Source organism: Diceros bicornis, chromosome 27 (assembly GCF_020826845.1).
Source record: "Diceros bicornis minor isolate mBicDic1 chromosome 27, mDicBic1.mat.cur, whole genome shotgun sequence".
NCBI classification, from domain to species: domain Eukaryota; kingdom Metazoa; phylum Chordata; class Mammalia; order Perissodactyla; family Rhinocerotidae; genus Diceros; species Diceros bicornis.
Window position 1 is genome coordinate 31,121,318 of NC_080766.1, and position 24,049 is coordinate 31,145,366.

A 24,049-nucleotide genomic window follows, 5' to 3' on the forward strand; every position below is an offset into this window, starting at 1 on the left:
CAGTTCTGCACAATGTGTTCAAGAAAGTGGGAGTAGGTAGCATTGAAGGAGTGCATGCTGATGGAGTGTATGTATGTGGGAAGTGATGAGAAGAGACTGGGAGAGGGCCGAGGTGGGCTGCAAATGGTCTTTAACATTACATTAAGGGGCCTTATTGGGAAGAGGGATTATTTCAGGTTTTAAATGAGTGTCTCACTTAGGAAAACATTAGCTACAAGAAACAGAAATTGTAATTCAAAATGGCTTAAGTAATAGGAAAATTTATTGGCATACACTTACCAAAGTCCAAAAATAAGGTGGTCTGGGCTCTGTTCCCCAGCATTTCTCCTAGTTTTGCCCTCTTCCATGTGATGGTTTAATTTTGAGGCCATATGCAAGATGGATGCAGCATTCCATATATGGTATGCCAAAGTCCAGAGAATGAGATGGTTGCTTCAAAACACTCTACAAGAAGAACTTACCAGAAGTACCTCTCCACATCACTCCTTGTTTCTCATTGGTTTAAGTCAGATCACGTGCTCCATCCTGAACCAATCATTTTCAGTAGGGCTTGGGGTGCCCTTAGGCTAGCCAGATTCGATGCTGACACCTGGGGCTAGCCATGTTCATTTAAAGAACTGACTATATGTAGATAAGAAGAGATCTGCAAACAAAACCTAGTTCTTGTAGGAAGAAGAGAGAAGAGGAAAACACTCGAGAGCGCAATGAACAATGGGCTACCCACATTCACTTACATATTTTTCTTCCCCCTTAGATATTTCCAAATATAGATGACTGCATTTCCCAAAACAAGAGAATTGAGTAGACTATCTAGTTATCACATCCAGATCTAAGCCCAAGATATAAGAGGTCAAGTCCTCCCTCTCAGTTAATATTACCTACTCATGAAACCGCCATGTTTTCAGTTCTCAGATGACTTCTATGAAAACAGATGGCCTTATAGGGGCCAAATAGAAGGAGGAGAGAGTGAAACACCAATGTAAGAAATAACTCTTAGAAATTGTATTCCTTTTATTATAATAATATGCATATATGTTTAATTTTATGCATGCTTAAGATCTTTGTTTCATTGCACCAGTTACTGTGGTCAGTTAATATCATGACCTCAGAATTCTATTGTTATGGCTTCATCAGTCTGTGAAAAAGGCTCATGAGAAATGTTTTGACAATTTCCTCATCTAAAACAGCCAGGATACAACTTGCTGTAGCTTTTCTTCTTGTATCAGAACTATTAGTAGTTTAACCAAGGTAGGGCATCCTGATAAGGCTGAAATGAACATGCACAGATGAGTTTAGGATAATCTCCTGCCCAAGCTCTAATTCTTCTTGCCCAAAATTCCAGGGAACTAACTCTGTGTTGTCAGAGAATTCTACTTACCTGGAAACCTACTCCTTAAATTAAATATTTCTTTTTAGGCAAAGAACAGTAGGTTTGGAATTCCCAACAGGCATCTTTTTTTTTTTTTAAATTAACAGTAAGACTTGTGATCCGATATCAGGTTAAATGAATTTATTTGAAAGGGAAAAGTACCTCTTACTCCATTTTTAACTTGAGAAGTAAGAAAGAATATAGAAGAAAACAGAATGGGTCTCTATGAGATAAATGGTTTTAATATTAATAAAATTTTTCTTTAATTGTCACTCTTCTAGGTAGTAGAGTATAGACTCTAGCCAGATAATAGCTGAGATTGACTTTGAGGGAGATAACTGTGGAGTCACAGTCTAGAACCCTTAACAAGTTGATCAGTAGTAGAAACTAGATCTACAGGTTCGTTGGTAACAAGAAGTTTCGCAGCTCCTAGAAGGCAAGTAGGTTGGGCGGCAGAATCTGGATCCATAGGTCAGGGAAGAGAAGCCATGCACTCCAAAACTCGGAGGGCTAAAGCCACTGGATCCACAGCACCCTGAATAGCAACTTCTTGATCCATACGCCAGGGAGCAGCAGCTGCTGGACCCAGAGCCCAGAAACCCAGCGTAAGTTGACTGGCAGGGACTCCAGAGTGTGGAGATCCTTGGGTGGTAGCAGGACCTCTGGCAGGGGCTGGACACCACACAGGGTGCCTGGTATCTGGTGGGCTCCCAGCATGTCCTCTGACAGCCACTGTAGAGAGAGGAGCCCAGCTGGCAGTTACTGAGAGAGCAGAAGTCAGTGCCGTAGACCAGGTTGCTGGGGTAGGAAGAGCCACAGGAGGAGCCTGGGTAGTGCAGGTAGCCCCCAAGGGAGAGGGAGGAGAATTTTCCAGAGCAGCAGTTGTAGGACACGTTGACAGGAGATGTGAGTTTAGCTGAGCTGTAGTGAGAAGATGCTCTGATATCCCTGACTTCTCCCAGCCATGTATATATATATCCTCACTATGCTGGATGTGATGTCAACTCTCCCTTTTCTTATGCATGTCTTATCATGAAAATAACTAATTAACCTCAGCTATGATTATAACAGAACACATTTATGTGTTCTTAACTGCCATTTCCCTGTTCTGGCTTATAGAAGCTGCTCCACTTCTCTCTTTTTTTATTTTCAGAAATAAGGTGTGGTTTGCCTTCAGAGACATTGGTCATGATGTAAATGGTGCCCTCTCTTCTTCACTGAGCTGGACTCTGGGGATTTTGATCATGAGTGTCTAAATTGTTACCAGCAATGTATTCCTAACAGTCATCAGCACCTCCCTCCCAAATATTTTTATATGTTTTACCGAGTATTTATTATACATAAAACATTGAAAATTGTGGTATCATTTAATCCTTGCAACAACCTTATGAGATAAGAATTGTCACCAATTTAGTAACCCTGATGTATCTGTCTCCAAAGCCAGCAGGAACCACAATGCTATGCTGGCAACTTGAGAAGGTGGTCTTTTTTGCTTCCAGAATCACTTGAACAATGAATTCCCAGGTGAAAAAATAACATTTCAATGCGGTAACATTTGCATTTTATCTGATGTGCCTACGTATGTATTCTTTTATGAAATCCCCAAATACAGCCACTGAAGGAACAGTTTCTTATTTCTTTTAGTTATTTTTTTGGTATTCAAAGTTACCATGGAGATGGTTGTTTCAAACTGCCTTCTATCTGTCCTTTCATTTAGCTTATCATCATTAAGCAACTAAAGTTTTACCCAGCATGGAGTTATTGGATTCTTTTTCCATGTGAGGCAGAGAATTCTTTGGCAAATACTTAGACTATCACTGAGAATAATTGCTAAAAACTGGTATATCTTGAATGAGTTGACTACCAATGAAATACATTTGCAAAAACTTGAATTTTAATAGTGTGCTAACCTTTGCCAACTCAGTTGGGTGTAAGAAATAAGACACCTCAGAGAGTGAATCATTTCACTCCCCGCTGAGTTCTCTTTTGCTCATCATTCTAGAAAGACAAAGCAGCATAAAATTTACCTTCATATTAAGTAGCTAAAATTATCCTTATCACTATAAAAAAATAATCAATGGTATAAAGAAAAGTTCTGGAATTAGAAATGTCTTTCTTTTTCACTTATTATAATATCCAACATCAGCCTTAAAGCATCTTTTAGAAATTGAAAAACAAAATGCTATTTATGTAATTTGATCCTTTTTGTTTGTTTCACAGATGATTGTTTTTTCTAATCTCCTATAGTTTTGCTTATCTGGCACCAATGAAATAGTCTGCCCATTGTTTTGCTTACAAATGTCTACCAAATGTATTGCTCACTCCTCCAAATCTTTCTTCTTTCTCAAAAGGAAAGTGAAATTCTTTTGTCTGAACAGGTGTTCATCTCAACTAAGCTTTAACTATTGTGCCATAAATCCGTTTGGGTGAACACGCACACACACACACTGTGGAGGAATTAGAAGGGATGTCTTGAAATGAGTTGTGCAGACTAAGATTTCAGTCATTTGAACTTGCAGCACAGTCATATGTGTGAAAAGAGTCAAGTTTACAAATGTTCCTCAGCATTAGCAACAAGACTTAATTTTCTTTGACCAAGTGCCTGGCACATAGTGGGTGCTTCAAATTATTTGTGAAAGGAAAGAATATATCAAATCATTAACTCTTTATTTTTACATTCATCTAAAATAAATATACACATGTGAACTAGTTGTTTTTTCTTTTAAAAATTACCTTTAATAAAATATTAAGTGAATATAAATCTCTCTTTCCTAATTACATATAATCCCCAAGTTAATCATAGCCAGTTCAGTGGTTGAAGTGACCTTAGATGTCTATCCCCCACACTCACCCCAAGTAAAGTTACCTTTGCAACCTTAACAGACTGTTATTTCTTTCTTTTTCCAACAGCTTCATCCTCATCCATTATAATGGTTCTGTTTTCTCAGCATTATAAACATACAAACAACCTTCTTCAATCCAAAAATTTTAAATAGTGTCATTACCTCCAAGATTATATGTTCTTCTTATTTTTAAAGAGAACTCGCTGAAGAGTTCTGCAATCAGTTTGTCAACTAACTCACTTCTTAGTCTTTTTTCAATAATCATCTTGTTTCTCTTTGGTTTAACAGTCTTCTGAAATTTCACTGACATGATCAGCAGTGGCTCTATGCTGCTAAATGCAATCGACATTTTAGGATTATCCTATGTGAACATTTAACCACATTCACGACAGCTGACTGTGCCCTTGATCCTCAAACATGTTCCTCTATGTACTTGCAAGACAACACACTCCTGGCTTTCTAACTTTCACCTAATTGTCTGTTACCCTTAGCTGGGTTCCTGGATGTAGTGTTCCTTGAGGCTTAATCCTGGTCTCGAGACATCTTCTCTCTGTAGCAGAGGCACCTCCCCTTCATGTCTTAAAATACTATCTGTATTCTATGACATTCAGATGTATATTTCCAGTACACACATCTTTCTTATTTTTTTAATTCCAGACACAGATATCCAGTTACCTACTAGCCATTTCCATTCGGAGGTTTCATGGGTGTCAAACTTTTATCTGTATGAAATTGAACTTTTGCTTTTCCATAGGGAGAGAAAATATATTTTTTCTCATCTGAGTAAGCAGTATTTCCACCCACCTAGTTGTTTAACTCAGAAACCTTGGAATCCTCCTAATATATGCAATCCACCCTGAATATGACCGATTCTATCTTCCAAATTTATTGTAAATCTACCTAATGCAGGATTTCTCAATCTCATCATCATTAACATTTTGGACTGGAAAATTCTTTGTTGTGAGGAGTATCCTGTGCATTGTTAGATATTTTCAGTATCCTTAGCCTCTATCCACCAGATGCCAGTGATACATGTTCCCCTCCCCACCCCCCAAATTATGACAATTAAAAATGTTTCCAAAAATTGTATAGGGGGCAAAAGCAGTTCTGGTGGAGAACCACTGCTCCAGTTCAAAGTAGTCTCACTCTTGGCAGAACTATTGAAAGAGTTTCAACATTGCCTATCTCATTTTCAAAAATTGTGTCCTCCAAATTTTCTCTCCATCCGTGCCTGATGATCTTCTTAGAACTAAAAACTGGTCATGTCACTCTCCTGATTAAAACTTTTTCATCACTTTCTAATACAAGTGTGATAAAACACAAATCCTCTATGTGACCTGCAGGGCCACACAATCGTGCCCTTGCCCGTGTCTCCAACCTCGTCTTCACACCATACTCTTTTCCTCTCTCACAAACACACTGCCTCTGCTCCACAATTAAAATATCTGAAGCTTTTTCCTACCACAAGGACATGCTATTTTCTCTGCCCTTAATGTTCTTTCTTTATTTGGATAATTAAGATAATTAAGCCTTTCCTCACTTTCTAACCGCCATGTCCCAGGATAAATTAGGTTCCCCTAAATTAGGATGATGATTTCTATCATCCCTGTACTTAATTCTATCATTTTTATAACGTGTTTATTTTTTAGATTGTCCTTTAGACTAGAGCAGTGCAACTTAAGCCAGTCCATGAGAGTTAGCTACCATTTGCCACGAGATAAATAGCATATATCAACAAGTAAATCAATGAATTGCCTCCCTCATTAAGAAGTCTTGCATAATTAAAAACATCAACTTAACTAAATCATAGGTTAGGTAACGTCATTCATTTACCCTGGTCTATGACCTTCTCTTTGAGTGGCACATCTCTGACTATAATCTCCAAGAGGAGGGACAGGCAGGATTCAACACTGAATCCTCAGCTCAAGAATCGTCCAAGTTATATAGTTGTTGTTCCATAAATACTTACTTCATGGATAAATTAGGAAATTGATGGTGTTATCATCACCTAAATATCTTCTATCTTATCCTGTCTCTAGACCTTTGAACTTTTTCTTGATGCACATATTCCTGTAAATGTTTCACAAAAACAGTAAACCCAGCAGTGGCTCAACTGCCCTCATGAACAGAGTCTCTCGGCCCAGATCTGCTTCTATTCCTTTGCACTCTGTCTTCAGTATAGTACACCTATAACATCTATGCAACTCTGAAAATGGAGTCCCTGGGAGAGATCAATGACCTCTCTCTTCCTCACTTCCCATCTCCAATCTCAGATCAGCATGTCTTGCTATTTTTAATCCCCAAAACATATGAGAATCCTTCATTTTCCTATCTTGCCGTAACTCAGCTATTTTGCCTTTGTTACTGCAAGTGGTCCTCAGTGAGTCCCCCGAGCCCCTGGTCTCCCCTATCTCAACTCTATTCCCTATGCATCTCTCTGAATGGTTTTTCTCAAAGTCTATGTCAGCCTTTTCAAACTTGAATTCAATTTCCTAAGTATTTGATGCAAGTCATCCTATGATCTGACCCCCAATTATCTCACACCTGGTGTCTCTATGCCCTAATTTTATCTTCAAAAGATATCAGATAGCTTCAGCTCAGCTTAAGAGTGAAGGCAGAGGAGGAGTTAGTCAGGCAAAGGGGCCTTGTTTCCAGAAGCTCGGCATCAGCAAAGAATGTCAGAAGAGGAGAGATGAAAGATGAGGCTGGAGACAGACAGGAACCAGATTACAAGGAGCTCTGTAAGTCATGGTGAGGGTTTGGACAGTCTTCAAAGGTCCCAAAGTCTCTGAAAATCAAAATCTTTTTTTAGAACTAATTTGGTGGTGAAAGATGACATGATCTATCTTCTTTAGATGGACTCGCATGGCTCAAACTAATGGAAATCATGCATATTCTTTTCTTCTTCTCATTAATGGGGATATATTATATAATATACAGTTTATCCATTCTATTATCTTTCTAAAATCTGAAAAACTCTGGATTCCAAAACTCATCTGTCTCCACTGCCTTAGATAAGGGACTGTGAGTCTGTGGAAATGGGAAGCCATTGATAGTTATAAATATGGATATACCTGATCAAATTTGCCTCCTACAGAGATGACTCTCTGGCTGCAATGTGAAGAATGGATTGAAGGGTCATGTAGGAGTAAAGGTGTGCCCCAGGGTTCAGACACTGGCAGTATAATTCAATAGCCTATATTCTTTTTTATTTATTTAATTATTTTGAGGAAGATTGGCCCTGTGCTAACATCTATTGCCAATCTTCCTCTTTTTCGTTTTTTCTCCCCAAAGTCCCAGTACATAGTTGTATATCATAGTTGTAGAGTCGTAGCTCTTCTATGTGGGATGCCATCTCAGCATGGCTTGATGAGCAGTAAGCAGGTCTGTGCCCAGGATCCGAACCAGAGAACCCCGGACCACAGAAGTAGAATGCGTGAACTTAACTGCTATGCCACTGGGCTGGCCCCAGTAGCCTGTATTCTTAACCACAGTGCTTGGCTGCCTCTCATAAAAATAGTTATTAAAGCCCAGGAATATGTGTAGAATGAGAGGAGAAGGGGCTTTCTCTAGGGTGGCATTGTGAGAAAATCTTACATTTCAGGAATTGGAGAAGAGGATCCCACAAAAGACTAAGAAGGAATAGCCAGTGAAGTAAAAAGAAAATTATGAGTGTTAGAAAGTCAAGTTAAAAATATATTACAAATATAGGAAAGTAGTCAAAAGTAGACAATGTTGGAGGGAGGTCAAGTTAGATAGATGTTCCCCCTGGATTTTAAGCATCTCACTATCAGAGATGTTTTGTTTCATTTTTGTTTCTTTAATTTGAAAATGGTCACAATTTCAGCAGTGCCTGGTACATAGTGGATGCTAAATAAACACTTGTTAGAGTGAACAATCTTCTTCAATTTTTTCAATATATCAACATGGAATTTAAAAGCCATGGAGATTCATTTCAAGTCGATCAACAAGCATGCATTTAGGCACAAGGCACTGTTGTGGGTGGGAAGGATGAGGAGGGGACTAAGAAATAGCCCTATCCAAGGGAGGTATGCCTTCATCCATCTCTGAAAAATGAGTAGAAGTATGTTAAGAGAAGATAAGTGACTTTAGAGTAAAGTGTGTTATAGGCAATTAAATCCAATCACTTTTACTCTTCAAAACCTCTCAGCTACTAAAGAAAGCTGAATAAAATCTTACGCCCTTTTCATTTACATTCTGTGAATTATTTTGAATCCTGTTTATGTTTTACATAGAAAATAGTAATTCTCTGATTAGAAGTCATTTTAGACTAGAGGATTTTCCTGCTTATACAAATGAGCTGTCTTTGCTCTGGCTTTACAGATTGCTTCTTACAAAATCAACAACAAAAGCCTCAAAATAGGAATTTGTCATATTAAAACAAATGCAACCCCAGTAAGCCAATAACTCTTAAAAGAATCAAGGAAAAACATGAATGTGTTCAAATTCCACAAAAGATTAGTTTATTAAATAGCAACATATCTGTCACATTTTAGGGAAACAAAATGTGAAATAACCTCATAATTTTTCTTATATATAACTTCTCTTAATATCTGACATGAAACTCTAAGGTAATGTTTTGACTGGTCTCAGTCTGTCAATAATCAATGTTGTGGTTGCACCAGCCCTCGTGGTTCTTATTATGATTGCAAGATGCTCTTCAGCAATAACCATCAGGAAACTTTGAAAAAATAAAGGTTTATTACTTACAAGACCTGAAAATTACACAGCACACCTGGGGCCACACAGTGAAGTTGTGGGGAGAAAGAGAGAGAGAGAGAGCACTGGCCTGGGGTTCTGCTGTTATTAGAGTTGAGGGTGGGGGCCTATGGTTTCGCAGGCTTGGTGAATTTAAAACATAAGAGTGGGAATTTAAAGTGAGGGAAGACAAACAAGAAGTGGCCCAAATGATCAGCTATTGAAATCAACCAAGATCTCTAAAACAGAGGAGCCTCAGTTGGGGGAGGAGGGCTGGCTCTTTCTCTAGTCCTGTGGCTGGCCCTGTGTTTATTAGAGATAGCCGTCTTTGAAGTGGATGACTCTTTGAAATGGATGCCTCCACAATCAAAGCGTAAGTCAGGTGCTTGCATTACAAAAAAAAAAAAAAACTGTCAGGGCTTACACTACAGGTAGTTTTCCAACTTTGACTATTCTTTAATTGTATAAACGATGACAGACATGTATCTCTGAGAAAAAAAGTAGTTGGTGGTCAGCCAGTTCCTGAAGCAGAGGGTTGTAGTAAGTGAATATAATACAAAACAGTGTTTCAGCAGCGGCGTGAAGAGGCATTAAACTGATTTATAGAAGCCAAGACTGTAGGCTGGTCTGTATTAAGTTGACAGAGTGTCCCTAGTAGAGAAGTAGTTTCCATGGCAGAAGCTAGGATGATATTTCAGTTTTGAGGAGCCACAGGATCTACAATTTAAAGATTGGAAGCCATTGAATTCATCATCTCTGGAAAAGTATGGTTTCTGGATGCTGGTGGGCTTATAGCAGCTATCTTGAGAGTCACTAGAGAGACCCGTCTTGGTGGAGACTGGGAGAACAGATGTCGGTGGGTAGACAAAGTAGCTGAGGTAAGAGAAGCCACAGGATAAGACTGGCTAGACCAGGAATTCTGTAAGAGAACGGGAAGAGATGTTTCCAGCCTAGCAGCTGTAACATGTTATCTCTACATCTAGTTCATTTGCTATCTGTGTCAGAGAGTGTCTGAATGTTCCCTACTGGCCTAAAGGACTGTGTGCTCACTCTGTGGGTGACATGTTCTTGACAGCCAGCTTCAATATCCTTCTACACTACAATTTGCATAAGAACATCTCCTTTGTGTGTTGTCTAATTTCAATCAAATAGATTAACAACATCATAAATATGCTTGCTTGTATTTTATAGCTAAAAGCCAGTTACGGTTTTGCCTTGGACGTGAGATAATTGTTGCATACTCAGAACAGTTGGTCATCATTGCCAGCTTAATTTGTGACTCAAGGGGTCATTTACAGGATGCTGAGATATAGCTCTTTTCTTTCCTCCCTGCTAACAGTATTATATTTTATTGTGATTCTTTTCTCAGTCATTCCTAACACAGTTTGCCATATTATAAAGCATGTACTTATGTTCAGTAACCACTAATATGTGTGATATAAGTTGTGCATAAAAGACAAAGATATCATTGCACTATCATGATACTCCATAGAATCAAATGAGTTTTCTGGAAAAATAATTCCGCTTGGCTCTCTTTACCAGTTGGATGAATGGCTCATATGAGTGGACTTAAATTATATTAGCTAAGAAGATGGAACTTTCAGCTCTAATACTTTTAAAAAGTAATCTTCTATCAAATTTATAATGTGTAAATTTTTGACGGCCCCTTAGGGGCTGTTTATAAGCAGTAAAGCAAATACCAAATTATTTTCTTCGAACATGTTGAAAATTGCTGAACAAATAAAAAGTTGCAGAGCAATGTTATATATAGTCACAGTTCCATATCATGTGAGGGTGGTCATTACATCCAAAGATCCTCAGTTAACCTAGATATAGGAAAGCGGTGGCTTACAGAGCAGACAGACACTGAGGAAGACCAAGAGTTAAAGGCAGTGAGATAAGACTGTCCAGAATGATCACAGTATAAAAGAAACACTCAAAAAAAAAAAATGGACAGAAAAAGCATTAAGGAAATGGCTGAATTAGGTTACACTCAGGATAAAAAATTTATACGATATAGGAAGTTGATTAAAACATGTTTATTTACATATTTATGATGTTTGGGAGGGAATGGAGAAGACTATTGTATACTTTAATATATATTTAAAATGTTTAGGCATTGAGATGATAAATATTTAATTTTAGGTTATATGAAAGAATATGATGTTTATGGCTCACCAAACCAGAAAGTTAGGTCAAGGGGCCCATATGGATTTATTTTTTGGACATAGTTGAATATGTTTGTAGTGTAATCATAGTTAAAATATTTATAGAACGCTTTCTATATTCAAGAAACTCTTCTAGTTGCTTCAAGTATCTTATCATTTGCTCCTTATCATAAGTCTGTGATATAAATACTATCATTATCTCTCGTTTACATTAAAGGAAATTGAATTTTTGAGAGGTTCTACAATGTGTACAAGACAAATAGCCAGTAAGTGTTTGAGCTGGGGATTCAAATATGCATAGTGTTTCTTCAGGTGTCACATGCTTAGACAGTTTAAAGGGGTTAACTCAGCAGACAGACTAATGCACAGGTTAAAAAAAAAAGCATTCTTATCTAAATGCTTAAATATTCAAAGGAGTGATTCTAAAGGGCAAAAACTCAGAAGATCCTGTAGCTGGAGAAACCTAAGTGGGGACCTGGAGTGCGACATTCTGATGGGCAAGCGATCCCCTTACCCGAAGGACAGCATGGGAGCCCAGGCACAGATTGGGGTGTCAGTTGGTTAATAGGACAGCCCAGAATCCTCTATCATCTTTTTTTTTTTTTTTATTGATATTTTAATGGTTTCTAACATTGTGAAATTTTGGGTTGTACATTTTTGTTTGTCCATCACCCCATATATGACTCCCTTCACCCCTTGTGCCCACCCCCCACCCCCACTTCCCGGGTAACCACAGTCCAGTTTTCTCTGTCCATGTGTTGGTTTATATTCCACATATGAGTGAGATCATACAGAGTTTGTCTTTCTCTTTCTGGCTTATTTAACTTAACATAATACGCTCCAGGCCCATCCATGTTGTTGCAAATGGGACGATTTTGTCTTTTTTTATGGCTGAGTAGTATTCCATTGTATATATATACCACATCTTCTTAATCCAATCGTCAGTCGAGGGACACTTAGGTTGCTTCCACTTCTTGGCTATGGTGAATAATGCTGCAATGAACATAGGGGTGCATAAGCCTCTTTGGATTGTTGATTTCAGGTGCGTTGGATAGATTCCCAGTAGTGGGATGGCTGGATCATAGGGCATCTCTATTTTTAATACTTTGAGGAATCTCCATACCGTTTTCCATAGAGGCTGCACCAGTTTGCATTCCCACCAGCTGTGTATGAGGGTTCCTGTTTCTCCACATCCTCTCCAACATTTGTTGTTTTTTGTCTTGGTGATTATAGCCATTCTAACGGGCGTGAGGTGGTATCTTAGTGTTGTTTTGATTTGCATTTCCCTGATGATTAGTGATGTTGAGCATCTTTTCATGTGCCTATTGGCCATCTGTATATCTTCCTTGGAGAAGTGTCTGTTCATTTCCTCTGGCCATTTTTTGATCGGGTTGTTTGTTTTTTTGTTGTTCAATTGTGTGAGTTCTTTATATATTATGGAGATCAACCCCTTGTCAGATGTATGTTTTGCAAATATTCTCTCCCAGCTGGTTGGTTGTTTGTTCATCTTGATTCTGGTTTCATTTGTCTTATAAAAGCTCTTTAGTCTGATAAAGTCCCACTTGTTTATTTTTTCTTTAGTTTCCCTAGTCTGGGTAGGCATGTCATCCGAAAAGATTCCTTTAAACCCAATGTCAAATAGTGTGTTGCCTATATTTTCTTCTATGAGTTTTATAGTTTCAGGTCTCACCTTCAGGTCTTTGATCCATTTTGAGTTAATTTTTGTGAATGGCGATAGCACATGGTCCACTTTCATTCTTTTGCATGTGGCTGTCCAGTTTTCCCAACACCATTTATTGAAGAGACTTTCCTTTCTCCATTGCATGTCCTTAGCACCTTTGTCGAAAATTAGCTGTCCGTATATGTGTGGTTTTATTTCTGGGCTTTCAATTCTGTTCCATTGATCTGTGTGTCTGTTTTTGTACCAGTACCATGCTGTTTTGATTACTATTGCTTTGTAGTATGTTTTTTTTTTTTTTTTTTTTTTTTTGTGAGGAGATCAGCCCTGAGCTAACATCCGCCAATCCTCCTCTTTTTTTGCTGAGGAAGACGGCCCTGGGCTAACATCTGTGCCTATCTTCCTCCACTTTATATGGGACGCCGCCACAGCATGGCTTACCAAGCAGTGCGTCGGTGCGCGCCCGGGATCCGAACCAGCGAACCCCGGGCCGCCGCAGCGGAGCGCGCGCACTTAACCACTTGCGCCACCGGGCCGGCCCTGTAGTATGTTTTGAAGTCAGGAATTGTGATGCCTCCTGCTTTGTTCTTTTTCTTTAGGATTTCTTTAGCTATTCGGGGTCTTTTGTTGCCCCATATAAATTTTAGTATTCTTTTTTCTATTTCTGTGAAGAATGTCATTGGGATTCTGATTGGGATTGCATTGAATCTGTAGATTGCTTTAGGTAATATAGACATTTTAACTATGTTTATTCTTCCAATCCACGTGCATGGGATATCTTTCCATTTCTTTATGTCATCGTAGATTTCCCTCAATAATGTCTTGTAGTTCTCATTGTATAGGTCCTTCACCTCCTTGGTAAGATTTATTCCTAGGTATTTTATTCTTTTTGATGCAATTGTAAATGGTATTATCTTTTTGAGCTCTCTTTCTGTTAGTTCATTATTAGCATATAGAAATGCAACTGATTTTTGTAGATTGATTTTGTACCCTGCAACTTTGCTGTAGTTGTTGATTGTTTCTAACAGTTTTCCAACAGATTCTTTAGGGTTTTCTATATATACAATCATGTCATCTGCAAATAGTGAGAGTTTCACTTCTTCGTTACCTATTTGGATTCCTTTTATTCCTTTTTCTTGCCTAATTGCTCTGGCCAAAACCTCCAGTACTATGTTGAACAGGAGTGGTGAGAGTGGGCAGCCCTGCCTCGTTCACATTCTCAGAGGAATGGCTTTCAGTCTTTCCCCGTTGAGTATGATGTTAGCTGTGGGTTTGTCATATATGGCCTTTATTATGTTGAGGTACTTTCCTTCTATTCCCATTTTATTGAGAGTTTTTATCATAAATGGATGTTGTATCTTGTCAAATGCCTTCTCTGCGTCTATTGAGATGATCATGTGGTTTTTATTCTTTGTTTTGTTGATGTGATGTATCACGTTGATTGATTTGCGGATGTTGAACCATCCCTGCGTCTCTGGTATAAATCCCACTTGATCATGGTGTATGATCTTTTTAATATATTGTTGTATTCGGTTTGCCAATATTTTGTTGAGGATTTTTGCATCAATGTTCATCAGCGATATTGGCCTGTAATTTTCTTTCTTTGTATTGTCTTTGTCTGGTTTCGGTATCAGGGTGATGTTGGCCTCATAGAATGATTCAGGAAGTGTTCCATCTTCCTCTATTTTTTGGAATAGTTTGAGGAGGATGGGTATTCAATCTTCTTTGAATGTTTGGTAAAATTCACTGGAGAAGCCATCTGGTCCTGGACTTTTATTTTTTGGGAGGTTTTTGATTACTATTTCAATCTCTTTACTTGTGATTGGTCTATTCAGATTCTCCATTTCTTCTTGGTTCAATTTTGGGAGGTTGTATAAGTCTAAGAATTTATCCATTTCTTCTAGATTGTCCAATTTGTTGGCATATAATTTCTCATAGTATTCTCTTATAATCCTTTGTATTTCCATGGTATCCGTTGTAATTTCTCCTCTTTCATTTCTAATTTTATTTACTTGAGCCTTTTCTCTTTTTTTCTTAGTTAGCCTGGCTAAGGGTTTGTCTATTTTGTTTATCTTCTCGAAGAACCAACTCTTTGTTTCATTAATCCTTTCTACTGTTTTTTTGGTCTCAATATCATTTATTTCTGCTCTGATTTTTATTATTTCTCTCCTTCTGCTGGCTTTGGGCTTTGTTTGTTCTTCTTTTTCTAGTTCTGTTAGGTGTAATTTAAGGTTGCCTATTAGGGCTTTTTCTTGTTTGTTAAGGTGGGCTTGTATCGCTATGAGTTTCCCTCTCAGGACCGCTTTTGCTGCGTCCCATATGGTTTGATATGGCATGTTATCATTTTCGTTTGTTTCCAGATAGTTTTTGATTTCTCCTTTAATTTCATCAATGATCCATTGGTTGTTCAGTAGCATGTTGTTTAATCTCCACATTTTTGTCACTTTCCCAGTTTTTTTTTCCTGGTTCATTTCCAGTTTCATAGCCTTATGGTCTGAAAAGATGCTTGTTATGATTGCAATCTTCTTAAATTTATTGAGGCTTGCTTTGTTTCCCAACATATGGTCTATCCTAGAGAATGTTCCATGCGCGCTTGAGAAGAATGTGTAGTCAGCTGTTTTTGGGTGGAGTGCTCTGTATATGTCTACTAGGTCCATCTCGTCCAGTTTTTCATTTAAGTCTAATATTTCTTTATTAACTTTTTGTCTGGATGATCTATCCATTGCTGTAAGTGGGGTGTTAAGATCCCCTACTATTATTGTGTTGTTGTTGATTTCTCCTTTTAGGTTTGTTAATAGTTGTTTTATGTACATTGGTGCTCCTATGTTGGGTGCATATATATTTATAAGTGATATGTCTTCTTGATGGAGTGTCCCTTTTATCATTATATATTTCCCTTCTTTGTCTTTCTTAACCTGTTTTATCTTGAAGTCTACTTTGTCTGATATGAGTATGGCAACACCTGCTTTCTTTTGTTTGCCATTAGCTTGGAGTATTGTCTTCCATCCTTTCACTCTGAGCCTGTGCTTGTCTTTAGTGCTAAGATGTGTTTCCTGAAGGCAGCATATTGTTGGGTCTTGCTTTTTAATCCATCCTGCCACTCTGTATCTTTTGATTGGAGAGTTCAATCCATTTACATTTAGGGTAATTATTGAAATATGAGGGTTGAATGTTGCTGTTTTGTCACTTATTTTCTGGTTCTTTTGCATTTCCTTTGTTTCTTGTCCCATTTGTTTTGGACTGCCAATTCAGTTTGGTTGTTCTGTCTTATGATTCTTCTAGTTTTCTCTTTGTTTATCATATGTGGTTTTAATTTGATTATTTGTTTAGTGGTTACCTTGAGGTTTGGGCGAAAAATCTTCTGTATGAGATAGTCCATTATCTGATAGCCTCCTATTTCCTTATACTAAGTCAATTCAGTCACTTTCCTCTTCCCCTTCTAAGTTGCTCTTGTTATACCTTATTCTATCTTGTGTTGTGGCTGTGTGTTTACAGTGATGAGGTTAAATTTATTTTTGGTGAATTTCTTCCTTTGATCTTTGAGTTTAGTATTTAAGTGGTTGCTAACCTATTCCGGTAAAGATCTACTATTTCTCTGATTTTGTCTACCTACTTTTCTCCTTACTCCAAGCTTTGTGTTCCCTTTCTCTTCTTGTTTTCAGGCCTGAGGGCCTTCTTGAGTATTTCTTGTAGTGGCGGTCTCGTGGCGATGAACTCCCTTAGCTTTTGTTTATCTGGGAGAGTTACTATTTCTCCATCATATTTGAAGGATATTTTTGCTGGATAGAGTATTCTTGGCTGAAAGTTTTTGTCTTTTAGTATTTTGAATATATCATTCCAGTCTCTTCTAGCCTGAAAAGTTTCTGTTGAGAAATCCGCTGAGAGCCTGATGGGAGTTCCTTTGTACGTTATTTTTTGTTTTTGTCTAGCTGCCCTTAATATTGTTTCTTTGTCGTTGACCCTGGCTAGCCTTACCACTAGGTGTCGTGGTGAAGGCCTTTGTCTGTTAATATATATAGGAGTCCTGTTGGCTTCGCTTACTGGTATTTCCTGCTCCTTCCCCAGATTTGGGAAATTTTCAGCTATTATTTCCTTGAATAGGCTCTCTGTTCCTCTTTCCCTCTCCTCTCCCTCAGGGATACCTATAATTCTTATGTTACATTTTCTAATAGAGTCCGATATTTCTCGGAGTCTTTCTTCATTTCTTTTTAGTCTTAGTTCTCTCTCTTCTTCCATCTGGAGTATATCTGTATTCCTATCCTCTAAAGTACTAATTCTTTCCTCCATATTGTCAGCTCTGTTCTTTAAAGATTCCAGATTCTCCTTTATCTCCTCCATTGTGTTCTTCATCTCCATCAGCCCTGATAGGTTTTTCTTTATGATTTCAATCTCTTTTGTGAAGAAACTCCTAATCTCATTGAATTGTTTGTCTGTGTTGTCTCGTATTTCGTTGAGTGTTTTTATGATAGCTATTTTGAAATCTCTGTCATTTAGTTTATGGATTTCTGTGTCTTCGGGGTTGATTTCTGGGTGCTTGTCATTTTGTTTCTGGTCTGGTGATTTCATATATTTTTGCATTGTGGTTCCTGTGTTGGTTTTGATTTTCCTCATCCTGGAAGTCTCTGGTTGCAATTTCCACCTGCCGCCACTGTCTGGTGGTAAAGGGCTGTGTAGTCTAAGCCCCCTGCGCTCTGCCCCAGTTTTTCTGCTGCGATCCGCAGTTTTGTTTTGTTTTGTTTTGTTTCTTTTCCCCACTGCGATCCACGGGTCCAGTCCAGTTTATTCAGGTCTGCCTCGGACCGCTAGATCTGGTCGAGCTGCAGACTCCGGGTTGCGGGGAGGGGGGAGCTCTCTCTTTTGCCCTCTGGGTCCCTGACGTGGGAGGCTTCTCGTTTGCCCCTCTTTATCCGCTCTCTGGGTTGCTCAGATGTTGATGGTAGCCCTGTGGCTCCTCTGAGCCCTCTGTGCAGGAGTTTCCCAGTGGCTGAGAGAGCCCGAAGAGCTACAGTTTCCCGCCGAGGGCCGCCCCTCCCCCCTCTCTGGGAGCCGCGCGGACTGGATCGCTGATCTGATGGGGAGGGAGCGGAGTTCTCCTTACCTCTCCCCACTTCCTCCGGGGGCCCAGCACGTTCCGCTCTCAGATGTGTGGCTGTGTGGATCCCTCCGCTCCAGCTTTTCACTGTCTGGGATTCCGTTGTTGGTCTGTGGCTGTTACTTTTGTTGTATCTTGTGGGGGAAGAATTCACGGGAAAGCTCACTCCGCCATGATGCTGACGTCACTCTCTCCTCTATCTTCTTAATGGGCTTGATCCTTTCCCACTCTGTACCTACTAGAGATGAGCTATCCTAATCCTAGTTGCATTTTGGGAAGAAGGAGTTATTGCTAATGATCAAGCAATGATTTATCAAAGAGGCCCAGCCATTCAGGAATATGTGCCTATGAACAGGCAGGAGCTCTTTGGACGGTATCAGTTCCACAGGGTTTCAGCAGCTTGAAGGCGATGTGCCTTCATTCTCTACCCGTATCCACAAGACTTCAACGTTCAACAGGCAACGATAATAACTTATGGTGCTCATTCATTTTGAGTTTCAAGACCATGAGTAAGCAAATTTGTTTGGCATTCACAATAGAATCGTGATAGAGTAATGATCGATATTGCTACCCCCAAGAATAGGATCTGGTGGGCTAAGGGGTGCCAGGTGGCACTTTGGTTTCATATTATGTTTTCTTAACTTTTCAGTGGCTTTCATCATGTGCTGCATTGACTTATAGGGGCTTATCCAAAGCAGTAGCTCAGCAAGTGAGGACTCTTTTAAGGACAGTTTGCACATTTTTTGCCTGTTTTAGTCTGACATGATGTAGAATCAGTGAAAATTTAGCAAGAAAATATATTAAATTAGTTACAAGTAAACTTTGGAAACCAAAATTTATTTTTCTCTCTGCTTGAAAAAGGAACAGGTGTTTTGCTTATGCTTGAAGTAGCGATGCCCCTTTGCATACATTTGGAATCTCAGTAATGCAGACCAAAGCCTGCTTTATGCCCCTCCTGCTTGCTAAAAGGAAATTAACATATGAACACTAATTGCCAAATATGTGATAATTACATTGTACATCAAGGAGACCGTGCTCAGAAGAACAAAGATGTCTGACACACAGTACCGTCAATAAATTCAAAATCTAAAAGCTCCCACTCTATATGATATAATCCTCATAAATATTCATCATAATAGCCCTATGAATTAATTATTTTCATTCTTTAGGTTAAAAAATGTGGTGATATGTTAAGTATCATGTTAAAAATTATTTTAATAAAAACTTTATAAAGTCAGAAAGTGAGACTAAGTCTGTCTGTCTCCAGATATTTCCTTCCCCAACCCTACCTTCTGTGTTGGTCAAGCCACAGTGCAAAGCTAACAAATGCTGAGGAGCAAATGCATGATGTAGATGATGTGAAGTTTTATTAGTAAGCTCTTTAGAATTTAAAACCCCTCAGAATACAGAATTAAAATGGAGGGAAGGAGGAGAATATTTCAGGCAAAGTGTTAAACCACATGACAAAAGATATGAGGCAGGAAAGTAAAGGCAAGTCATTTTAGAATTCACAACCATATGCTTTTTCTGTATAGAATTTGAAAATAAACTTGCTGAGTCAGATTTCATCTCACGACTTCAGTAAATGTGAGCTGGCTGTACAAGGCATTCCTCTCCACGTGTTGACAATCGATTAAGAGAATATTTCCACATTATTCTCCCAGAATGAAGTTTGCAGCTCCCGAGGATGCGCTAAATGTGGTTTGACTGTTTGTTTTTTCTGCTTTACCTAGTGCAATAACAGAGCATGAAAAATCACCCTAAAATTGTTGAAGCTAAAGCGTTTTTCCAATTTGGTTTATAAGCCGGAGAGGATGAGCAATCAATGACACCTCTTCACCTTGCAATATCCATAGGACACAGAAAGTGAAGTCCCCTGGAATCAATTTTATAGTCAAGATATTAACCTCTGTGGTCATTTGCCTAGCAGGAAATGTAAGCTGTTAAAAACACAGAAGCAGCCACTATTCACTTCTCTTTATGATTATGAGTGTGGTAACAGCTTCTTCAATTACATGACTGGGATTATTTCGCTGGTAAAGTACCAAAAAGAGAGTATATATCAAAGACAAATTTAGGTATTATCCCTTGGCAGAAATTCCCTGGAATAAGGGCAATAACTTATTACCTGGAGTATAGATTTTGATCAAAACTGATTCTGAATAAAAATTGTAATATTATCTGGCCCAAACAATGTGGAAAAACTCATGCTGTGTCTCTGTCAACTCCACAGTGGGGAAGAGAGAGGGGGGTGACTATAATCTTCTTTTCCCCTTTTGGAAATTCACAATATGCTTAAGCATATTTAAGAATTCTGAAAGGAGAAGAAAGCAAATCTGACTAACTTGGTTAGTCCAATATTCCTCACGTAAACGTAAACTTTGTATCTAATCTGTTAATATCCCTTAAGACCACTGTTCCAAGAGATAAACATTGGGAAGTAGGGCTTTAGTCATTTGGGATTGGAATGGCGGGATTTTACTGACTCCACCAGGAAACCAAGTGGAGATTGATGGGGAATCTTACAAATTCTAAAATAGACATGTGGTGAACATGGAAGAAAAGAAAAACTTTGGGCAATTTCTAATCCTTTAACTTTATTCATGACTTCCATATCCACCCTTAGCAGATTAAGAGATTCTGTACATCAGTGATAACTGCTTGTCACTTTAACTGAGAGACTGTAGTGTGCCTATATGACTCTTCCAGATATAAACCTTATATCACATCTTATCAATCAATAGTCTACTTATGTTCCTAATATAAGGTTAAGTTTTATTACATCTTTTTTTTTTAATAATTATAGACTCACAGGTAGCTGCAAAGATAGTACAAGAAATATTTCTTTAAAACCTAGAGCAGCCAAAAAATACACCAGAACACACATATTAATGAAAAATAATAGAGTACACAATTTTGGTGCCAGTAAGTTAAACCTCTACAATCTCATTTTTGTCTTTTGTTTTCTACTTGCTTGTAAGAATCTACTTCATTACAAAGGATAAGCCTTGAACTGAAACATTACTAAGATTTAAGAATTTTTTAGTGACTTAATCAAATAGAAGAGCTAATGGAAAAAGGCTGCCTTTCTCTAAGTAGATGGCTATTTATCCTATCATAAGGGTTATCTTAGAACAACTGCTGTTGATCCAGGGAAAGACCACAGTCCAGTAAGGGAATGTTCATATTTGACAATAGTTGATTGTGTAGAGAGGGTTCAGCATCACCAGAAGCTTGTGTTGTCTTTGCACTAAAAATTTGATCATGCAGCAGTTTGATGAGTAATCCATATATACAGATTGCTTGGCAAGATATACAAACAATTAAAAATTTACAGAAGAAAGTAGGTTGAGTGGCAGAAATGGGGTCCACAACCCATAAGTGGCAACATGTCAGCAGTTTGGTGGGGACGGCAGAAGGCAACCGTTCTTGGGCGGCGTGCATGTGACACTCAACGTAGGGGTTAATTAGAGAGTAGGCATATATGCAATACAGGAGCAGGGCTGGGGTGAGGCGAGTGGGGAGCTTAGGGTACAACATTTAAGGAGGCAATCACTTGTACAACTCTGACAGTGAGTGTCCTCTGAAGAATGAGACTCGACAGTCCACCAAATTGATGGGATCAGAACAGACATAGCAGGACACTAGGAAATGAGAAGGTTCCTAAGGGGAGAATAAGGGGAACTCCCAGAGCAGCAATATGCAAAGCATGGTGAGAGGTATGACTTCCTGTTGAATAGTTGGACAAAATATTTTGAACTTGTTAACTCACATTCCCTTAATTTAGACTCCAGTGCCTCTCAAGTTATAGTCTGCATCTCTGAACCCTGCCCTGTGTGTTAGTATTTCATCAGACTGTTAATTGCAACTGAATGAGTCCCCAGTCACACAAATAAACACATTAATTTTGCTACCCAAGAATAACATGAGCCAAAGAACCATTCTTGCATAATAAATGTGAAGGTTGTTTTTACCATTGACCTCTTGTCACTCAGACACAAAGCCCAGGCTTTCTTAAGCATCTCAAGTTTCTGTCTCTATTTCTGAATCTGTAGAGCTGGGCAATCTTACTTTTAATTATAATTTTATTTAATTATTATGTAATCTCTTACCTCTTGCTGCCTAGATATCATAGTTTAATAAAAAAGATCTTGGTTTTCCTCCCCAAACTCCACACCATAGTCTTCCAAGCAATTGTACCCTTACTTAACGCAGTTACCTCTTCCTGAAGTGCCCTTCACACCCACCCTTCACACAGAGATAATGGGAGAAAATTTGAGGCTCTCACTAGACGTGAACTAACTCTTTAATGGCAAAGGTTTTGTTCATTTCTAAGGTCCCAGCATTTTTCACCAAAGAACTCTAGTGCAAAGTTAAAGCTCAAAACATATTTACTGAGCTGAATTCAGAACAAAGAGTTGATGTCATTTCGTGTATTAAGGGCATTAGAGTTGAGGTAGTTATGAATGAGCAGACTGACAGAGCTTGAGAGGCAAGTGGCCCACATCACTCTTAGCTTTTTCTTAATCATCCAACTCAGTCATCAACCCGATGTTACCTGGTGCCCAAACTCAACAGGACACTAGAGGGTAGATGTAAAGGAGAACAGAGTGTACAGTGGAGGTGAAAAGTCACAGAGAGAGAGAGAGAGACAGAGACAAGGAAAGAATAAATAAAAGCAAAGACAGGTGAGAGAAGAAAAATGGAAAAATAGTTGGAAATTAGCAGTGATGAGATACTTAGAAAAGATTACTCTGCAGAGAATGAAAGATGTAAAGGGTATTTCTCTTGTCTGATCCCTGAAATCAGAATCTTCAAGTTATACTTGTAAGAGTATAAATATCACAAGTATTCTAATGTATTCATTTCCTGTCATACCCTTTGCCTCTTTGTTTCAGTTTTTGTCCTCTCATCTCAAAGATTCCATTAGAATGGGGGAAATTCTCCAAGTCATTCCAGAAATAGATTCTTCATGTCACTGGATACCCCTTCCTTCCAACTTGGGATTGTTCCCTTTTTTAAACAGTTCTCTCTACTCATCATTCCTTGTAGGACCTGGTGCCTTCCTTACTTGAGGTTAGAAGCTTCTAGTTCTATTAGATTTGCTGAATGCATTCCCAGGACTTTCTCACTGGCCATGCTGCCATGACTCCTTTCAGTTCATTTTCCCGCTGGTTTCTTTACATTTTATTCATTCAACATTATTTTCAGGTGAATTAGTAGTCTACCCTCAATGCTAACAGCAATAATTCAGACTCACAGGATCCTTTTGTCTTACTAATAAGAAATTTAAATGCCTATTTATGCCAAAGTCAATGAGTAACTCTGCACCTAGAGTACACATTTGCATTAATTATACCTCTTTGGACATGAGTGACAGATATTTTATTTTAATTATTTTAAACAAAAAGAAGACTTTATTGGCTCGTATAATCAAAGCACATGAAGGACTTGTAAAGCTGGCTTAAGGGATGACGGGAACCAGAGGCTCCCGTATCACCAGGAACTTCTATGTCTCTCTTCTCCATTCTTCTATTTTCTGTCTCTTGGGCAGGTTTCTGTGCACAGAGGACCAGGTTCCCACACCTCCATGCTTAGCCCATTATTGTCTTGAGCATAAGAGAAAAGAGAATCTCTTTTCTCAGATTTATTTATAAAAAGCTTGAGGAAAAGGTGTCAGGGAAGACAAATCAATAAACACTCATAGCACATGATTGGAGTAAATGATAATCTTTGATAGTTATTCTCTCACTCATAGAGAGTTACTACTAAGTATGTTATGGAAAATTTTAACTAAATTCTGACACTACATTTAGTCTCTGAGACAAATAACTTGCTCAAATTAAAAATAAACATAAAGTGTGTCCTGTCTCAGATATGAATAATATCCTATAAGAATATCAGATTCAGAACACTGAAAGTAATCTAATCTTGTTTCCAATTCAATGCAGAAGTCACTAAAAAAAAGGTATTATTCATCTTCTGCTTGTCAAGGAACTCAATAACTTCAAAGAAATTTACCCAGGTCATAATATTTCTATAAATTTATAATTCACAAATATATATTTCTTTATAACAAGCCAATATTTTTCTTCCTATAACTGTTTCCATTCCTCACAGTTTTAAACTTTAAGACTCTGTCTGTCTCTCTCTCTCTGTGTCTCTCCTCCACACACAAAC

General features: G+C 38.4%; 1 protein-coding gene across 1 annotated transcript; it reads right to left on the reverse strand.

Moving 5' to 3' along the window:
* Positions 1–1,743: 1,743 nt before the first annotated feature.
* Positions 1,744–23,008, reverse strand: LOC131423061 (keratin-associated protein 13-1-like). Its single transcript, XM_058570616.1, has 2 exons — positions 22,941–23,008; positions 1,744–2,290 (listed from the first exon to the last, which is right to left on the reverse strand). The coding sequence occupies exons 1-2, from the start codon at positions 23,006–23,008 to the stop codon at positions 1,744–1,746; spliced, it is 615 nt and encodes a 204-aa protein (XP_058426599.1).
* Positions 23,009–24,049: the final 1,041 nt, after the last annotated feature.